This window comes from Nansenia antarctica (assembly GCF_963989245.1).
Source record: "Nansenia antarctica genome assembly, chromosome: 8".
NCBI classification, from domain to species: Eukaryota; Metazoa; Chordata; class Actinopteri; order Argentiniformes; family Microstomatidae; genus Nansenia; species Nansenia antarctica.
The window spans coordinates 15,045,702-15,053,880 of NC_137678.1; the positions used below are offsets into that span (position 1 = coordinate 15,045,702).

Here is an 8,179-nt window from a genome sequence, read left to right on the forward strand (position 1 = left end):
CTTTGATGATGATGATGATGATGATGATGATGATGACAGACAGTCTATACTTTAACCTCATAGTCATTGTTTGATTTCAAATCCAAACCGTTGGAGTATAGAGACAAAAGAAGATAGAAACGATGTAGGAGGGCACTGTGTCTGAGCCAAAATCAAAACCACTTGCTTTTATGTTCACAATTAAATTCCCTTCGTGTGTCATACTAGCCCAAGAACTTGGCCCACTGATCTATTGATTTAATGACTGATCGCCTAATTTATCAATTGATCACCTGCGTTTGCACTAAGACTGGTTTCGACACCATTCAAATATAGCGCTGTATGTTTAAACTTTTGCACAAATGCGTGCAGGCAGTGGTTACAACTTGGCATTAACATTCAGTGTGTTGAATGATGATCAGATCACTATTCAAAATACAAAGATGCCTCTTAGGTCACAGTGTCCTGCACCATATTTACAGTATTTCTCGATCACTTAAACATTTGTGTGCACATTAGTTCACATTCCCACCACAGTAACATACATGAGCACCACAGTGACAGTAGTGATTTGTCATTGCCTTCACATGGTTTGCCTCTCTGAGTTATGCCAGTCCTTGCCTGTTATTTGCACACCGGACAGGAAGATGAGTTTAGATTTGTTAGGGAATTGATTTAGGAATAACCAAAACCACTTGGTGAGATTCATATTTGGACTTCAAGGAGAGAGGGACAGACTTAAATTGTTACCTTTTGCATCTGTGTGTCGGTCTTAAGTTAGTAATAAGAACACTATGAAGCTCCACCATGTTTTTGAAACCCCTCACGAGAAGCTTCTATGCACTAAAATGACTGATGAAGCTGTCTTGTAGGTCAATGTTTTGAACGCCTTTCAATATTTTTTCACTACAGCTCTTGACAGCTGACCTTTATCATGTACCATTAAATGTGTTATGATAGAAATGTGGTTTATCACCATTATGTGTCTGATATTTAATAAAATGTCTTATAATTGTCTTATAAAATGTCTTTGTTTCTCTGCTCCTCTTGTCCAGAACAAGTAGACAAGGCAAGGCACATTTACATATTACAAATATTAAACATTTGACCAGAGAACTGGGCTGATAGGGAGACTTTGACCAGAGAACTGGGCTGATGGGGAGACTTTGACGAGATGGATGTAGGAATTGGATAAATCCAGAAGGTGGCAGTAGTGCAACGCTAAGGACGCAAGCTGCCGTTAAACCCAACAGAAGAAGAAGAAGAAGCAGCATGGCTGCGCCCGTAGGACATCTCAGGAAGCAATCCGAAGTCACTCCGTCCTAAGACGTTATTATCCCAAAGACATGAGGGTCGCTTGTCACGTCCGCAGCATGATGCGAATAGCCTCCAGAGCGGAGCTGAGGTCATTCCCTTTGCTGTGTAGAAGACTTTCAAACACCGCTGCACAGAATGGCCGACAACCTTCCGAGGAGGAGGAGGAGGAGGAGGAGGAGGAGGAGAGGAGACGGAAAAGAAAACCCAGCGAGTGTTCGGTGCTGCTGTTCCCCGGGCAGGGGAGTCAGTTCGTGGGTATGGGTCGCGGGATGCAGAGGTATGGAAACGTCCAGGAGATGTTCTCCGTCGCGCACCAGATCCTCGGCTACGACCTCCTCTCGCTCTGCCTGAACGGGCCCGAGGAGGAGCTGATGAAGACGGCGCACTGTCAGCCCGCTGTGTTCGTCACGTCCCTGGCAGCCGTGGAGAGGTTAAACCACCAACACCCCGCGGTGAGAACATGTCACGATATGTCGCCGACTATTCATTAGTTTACAAGATCCCATGTCAATTAAGCGATATCACACGAGAGGTAGTGTGTTATGCTGGATATCAGCACGGCTGTGATTCGGTCGTAGGTACGAGGCCGCAGGCTGATATTCAGTGTATAACAGCACGACCTCGAGTGTGACATTGCTTTTATACAACAGTTCTACAGCGCGATGTATTAGTTAACACTAATAAGCAACAACAGATTATGATTTGTTTGTTTATTTAATCATAAAAAGAAACAAAAAATAGTTCCGCAACTGAACTTCAAATGGACTGTTGCCTAGTAACCTGAACACAAACATGTCGTCTAATTAACGGTCATTTAGTAGAACATCTGTGCGGCGGAGTGATACATAGTGTAACAAACCTTTATAAGGTCCGTTAGCAGCTCCACCAAGGGAGTTAACTCTGTTGGTGTTGTGGTTAGCGTGGCCGGCGTCTATGCGGGGGTTCGGGGTTCGACTCCCGCATGGGGCGAGTTACACTACCAAGTTCCCGTTCGCTAGTGTAACCGTTAGCAGCTCCACCATGAAATTACTCAGTACACCGTTACCGTTAGCAGCTCCACCAAGGGAGTTAACTCTCTTGGTGTTGTGGTTATTAACAACACACAAGCCTGCAGTCTTTTGCAGCGCCCCCCAGTGGTACATAGCACTGCTTTTGTTGCCAGCTGTTTAGACATTAACAGCTGTGTACTGAGTAATTTTCAAAGGACAATAAATCTATACTGTTATTCAAGCAGCACACTGACTACTTTAAGTTATATCAAAGTTTCAGTAGGATAATGTTATCCCCTGAAAGGATAACAGAATATTTGAAAAAATCTAAAGGGTGTACTCACTTTTGAGATATACTGTATATAATGCATTTCACTTAACAACGTACGTACAGTAGAGTAAATATTACTTTTGGGTTGCCAGATGTCCGGTTTTCAGTGGACAGTGTCTATACAACGTGTGTACAATTTGGCTGGTCATTCAGTAGTGCTAGAAATCTGGCAACCCCGTGCAGGCTCCAATCTCTCCCAGGTCCATATCAAACTCCTGTCTGTTCAACCTGAAGTAAGTTGTCTGGAGTGGTCCTCCTGTACACTACAGCCTCAACTGTTTGAAATATATGATATGAAAATGAAATGATAATGTTGTACGTCATAAACCCTTCATGTACCGTAGGTGTATGTACTGTATCAGACCTTTTGGGTCAGACCTTCAGCCTTTAACTTCTCTTCAAAAAAGGAGACAGTCAAAAATGTATGCTCCAGTCTCTCTCCCCGTTATGAGTGACTCAATTAATTTAGATAGACCAGTTGAAGTTTTCCCAATTGTCCCATTGTGATGCAATAATCCGTCGCACCACAAAATTTGACAGTGCAACAAAAATCGGCCGCCGTGTGCATTGTCCCATTCAAAACGAATGGAATCGAATTTTCGCGGTGCACGCCGTGTGCATTGGGATGAGATTTTCTCGTAGACTTCAATGTTGTGAGTTGAAACTCGAATTTTGTCCGGCGAGTGTGCATTGGCCTTTATACTGTAAATCAGCACTCATGGAATGCCTCTTGTCCAATCAAATTACTTGGTCGGAACTAACTGTTGTATAACAAAACATACGTACAATGTTGTTACTTAATGAGAAAACACAAGTCACCTATCTTTTATTATCATGCGCTATGCACACTTGTCTGCAGGCCATTGACAACTGTGTTGCCGCTGCAGGATTCAGCGTGGGAGAGTTTGCTGCCCTTGTGTTCTCCGGTGCTATGGACTTTGCAGAAGGTAAAGATGGTAATAACTTGCCCAGTGCAATTGAGTATCAAGTTGTCTACTTGCCTATTTCAATGGATAGGCATGTATGAGGTTAAACATGTCAAACATAAGACATAATCCCCCGAAATACCAAAGCATTACACTGAAAACATTTATTTATTTTTGAGTGCAGCATGCAGTTTACCATCCATTCTTTAGACGTCTCGGTCAGTGTAGTAAACTGAGCAGATACTGTAGCTCTGAGGCAACACTCTGTATTATGTCATGAGATGGAGTGTCGTGGTATTGGTTTGCGACTTAATTCAACCAGGAATATGTATATAGTTAAAAGTCCCAGTGCTGTTATACTGTATATCGGCACTCATGGAATGCCTCTTGTCCAATCAAATGACTTGGTAGGGAACTAACTGTTGTATAATGTCCATCAGCCCTGTATGCAGTGAAGGTGCGAGCGGAGGCCATGCAGAAGGCCTCAGAGATGACCCCCAGCGGGATGCTGTCTGTGATAGGCCGTCCCCAGGCCAAGTACAACCACGCCTGCCTGCAGGCCAGAGAGCACTGCCTCAGCCTGGGCATCAAAGACCCTGTGTGCAGTGTGGCCAACTACTTGTACCCTGATGGCAGAGTCATTGCCGGGCACCACGAGGTAAAAAAAAAAAACACTGATATTGAAATTCTTTATTGGGAATAACCCCCTTGAGATGAACCATCTTGTTTTCAAGGGGGTCCGCAAAGACAAAATACAGAATGATTCTGTTTTTGACTTTTTTGATTGATTGATTGATTGAAAACCTTTATTGTCCCCAATGGGGAAATTTTGTTGTCAAACAGCTCAGTTAGGGCAGAAAACATTCAATACAGAAAACAGAAAACATTCAATAAAATACATAAAACAGTGCAGGCTCAATAAGTAAAAAGTTCCAAAAGTTCCAGCTCCAGGTCTCCCCCACCCTGCGGGGCCTGGTTGTAGAGTCGGAGTGCAGCTGGAACAAAGGACTGTCCAAATCTTTTTGTACTTTGACGGGGGAGAACAAATCTGTGGCTGAACTTGCTCCTCATCCCCGCCAGCTCGCAGTACATCGGGTGGGAGGGATTGGCCAGCATGGCCGCCAGTTTTTTCCCCATCCTCTGTTCTGCCACCACCTCTAGGCTGTCCAGCCCGGTCCCCACCACAGAGCTGGCCTTCTTCACCAGTTTGTTTAGCTTCGCAGCATCCCTGGCACAGATGTTTCCACCCCAGCAGGCCACGGCGAAGAACAGAACGCTGGCAACCACCGACTGATAAAACATTTGCAGCAGCTTGTTGCAGACACCGAAGGACCTCAGCCTTCTCAGGAAAAACAGTCTGCTCTGCCCTTTCCTGAGAAGAGCCTCGGTGTTGTCAGTCCAGTCCAGTTTGTTATTAATTTGTACTCCCAGGTACCTGTAGGAGTCCACCCTCTCGACTTCCACCCCCTTGATGGTGATGGGGGCTGGGGTCCTTCTCTTCCTCCTAAAGTCCACCACCAACTCCTTTGTTTTGCTGGTGTTAAGCAAAAGGTAGTTGGTGTCGCACCACTGCACAAAGCTCTCCACCAGGGCCCTGTACTCCTCATCCCTGTCGTCTGTGATGTAACCGACGATAGAGGAGTCACCCGAAAACTTCTGCAGGTGGCACTGGTCGGAGCTAAACTGGAAGTCGGAGGTATAGAGGGTGAAGAGAAAGGGTGTATTATAGTATTATAACAAAGACAAAATAAACAATACCAACCAAATACAGGAAAAAGCATCCAACAGTAACATGACAACAACAACAACAACAACAACAACAACAACAGCAGCAACGTCACATAGCACATAATGGATTCATAGGTCTGTTATAATGATGTTGTGGTCAAAAGCATGAACAGGTCGTCTCACAGTGGGAGGACAGCGCAGATTTAAACAATTTAAAAGATGATATTGATCGGATGTGGACATGTAGACTATTCCAGTCGGACTGAGGGTAGAGGATAGAATAGATATGTTCCAAGACAATGTCTTGTATTATAGCTAGTATGCAAATTAGAATGATCTTAAATGGTCTCCTTTCTGGTCTTCCGAAGAAAGCTATTGGCCAGAGTTTTAACCAAAACAAGCAGAAGAGCTCATATAACTCCTATTGTAGAGACTACACTGGCTTCCTGTTAAGTTCAGAATAGATTTCAAGATCCTTCTGCTTGTTTATAAAGCTCTCACTGGCATAGCACCAGAATATCTGAAAGACCTTTTGCTAGCATATCAGCCCAATAGAGCTCTCAGGTCTTCGGACGCTGGCTTTCTCTGTCTACCAAATGTACAAAAGAAGAGATTTGGTGAGGCTGCATTCTCATTTTATGCACCCAAATTGTGGAATGCACTTCACATTTGCCAGTTTACATTAGGGCAACCTCAGCAAATATTTTCAAGTAAAAACCCATATTTTTAATATTGCCTTTAAATGACTAAATAATAAAATAATGTAATCATATTATATAATGATTGAGCTGCAACGTTTGCAGGAAAAGAGCTATACAAATAAAAGTTGTTATTATTATTATTATTATTATCTTGATGGAATGTTTGGTGGTGACATGGCAGGTAGTGTGACAGAACTCAATGGCTCTGATAGAACAGAGCGAAAGATCTTAAACCTGAATTTTACTCTAACTACTGTTTTACAATGTTTCTCTCTGATAAGTGTGCAATCGAATAAGTAAACCAACATGGATGTTTTTCCAAAATTTTTAAACTCTGTTAATTCCCCCTGAAGCTTTTGTTAACGTCCCATATAACCCTCCTCCCACTCAGGCGCTGGAATTCCTGAGGCAGAACTCGCGGCGGCTGCACTTCCAGAGGGCCCGTGTGCTGCCGGTCAGCGGGGCCTTCCACACCCAGCTGATGCAGCCAGCCACCGAGCCCCTGAGGGACGTCCTGAGACAGCTGGAGGTCAGGTCATCAACCAACCAACCGTTCAATAGCATCAGTCTTCAACATTTTGTCAAGGCACAAAAAAGGCACTTTAATGTTTAGATTTTTTGTCTGGATTGTTTGAGTTAATACCAACGTCTGGTGCAAATTTCACTCGAATAGGCTCATTGGAAATACATTTACTGGACTGTTCAATACTTATTTCCCCCACTGTAACTCTTCTATACATCAGCATATTAACTCCTCTATGCATCAGCATATTAACTCCTCTATGCATCAGCATATTAACTCATATTAACTCCTCTATGCATCTGCACATATAGGTGCGGCGGCCAGAGATCAACCTTTACTCCAACGTGGACGCCAAGCGGTACATGCACGAGGGCCACGTGAGGAAACAGCTGGTCAAGCAGCTGGTGTCGCCGGTCAAGTGGGAGCAGACGCTCCACGAGGTGTATGAGAGGACCCAGGGGCAGGGCTTCCCTCACACCTATGAGGTGGGACCTGGGAAACAGCTGGGGGCCATGCTGCAGAAATGCAACATGAAGGCTCACAAGAACTACACACACGTAGATGTGACCGCTCACCAGGAGTGAGGCCAGACTGAGGAGGAGTTGTGAAGGCTTGTTACGTACGTGCCTTAGCACACTCACACGGGATGGATGTACCCCCACCCACAAGGACTGGACATAAGAGTATTGAAGACATGCATACACAGACTATAGTGTACTGTATGCTGCACTCAGTTTGACATGGTGGAACGTAAATGCACTCTTCTTGGATACCCCTATGATCTTGCTCTTGTTCATCTTATGACATTGAATAAATATCTGGTCTGTTTTTTGTTTTTTAAGAACCGACAAACAGGTTTTTCCTCCATGTTTTATTTGTATTATGTATAATACGATCAATGTTCAAGTTTGAGCAGAAAGTCCAGCTTCCACACAGCTGCAAATCCAATTTGTCCTTCCGTAATCCATTAACAAACTTCATGTGAAAGACTGCAGTCCAGCAACCGTCTTTTTAAACATACATTGTTAATAATTTTTTTAGCAAGACTATTACAACTGTGAGCCAACACGTCAGATCTTATTTTTAAAAACCACACGATTAAAAGAGAACTGAAGGTAAATGGCAAGAGATGTTAAAAGTAATCACTTATAATCTATAAGAATATTTCAAATAAGATGTTAACAAATGAGTGGCCAAAAGACCAGCTCATGGCTTCTCAGTGCAATCATCAGCCCTTCCACTCCTCCCAGAATACAGTGCAAATGGTTGCCGTGCCCACCAGGGCCACCGTAGCCATTATTCCTGTGGTCCAGCCGGTGTAGTTAGAAGGTTGAATACTGGATACCTGAGTTGGGGAAGAGAAGAAGGTATGTTACATACTAGGGACAGTTACATACATATGTTACATACTATGGACAGTTACATACGTATGTTACATACTAGGGACAGTTACATACGTATGTTACATACTATGGACAGTTACATACGTATGTTACATACTAGGGACAGTTACATATGTATGTTACATACTAGGAACGGTTACATACGTATGTTACATACTCGGGACAGTTACATACGTATGTTACATACTAGGAACGGTTACGTACGTATGTTACATACTAGGGACAGTTACATACATATGTTACATACTAGGGACAGTTACATACGTATGTTACATACTAGGG

The 8,179-nt window shown here is 43.6% G+C and overlaps 1 protein-coding gene across 1 annotated transcript; it reads left to right on the forward strand.

Annotated features, from left to right (window-relative positions):
• Positions 1–1,325: 1,325 nt before the first annotated feature.
• Positions 1,326–7,336, forward strand: LOC308163906 (malonyl-CoA-acyl carrier protein transacylase, mitochondrial-like; the record flags this gene model as incomplete). The annotated part of the gene is made up of 5 exons (XM_080538081.1): positions 1,326–1,748; positions 3,476–3,563; positions 3,983–4,200; positions 6,363–6,500; positions 6,806–7,336. The coding sequence occupies 5 exons, from the start codon at positions 1,326–1,328 to the stop codon at positions 7,076–7,078; spliced, it is 1,140 nt and encodes a 379-aa protein (XP_080394207.1). The 3' UTR covers positions 7,079–7,336.
• Between the last annotated feature and the right edge of the window lie 843 nt (positions 7,337–8,179).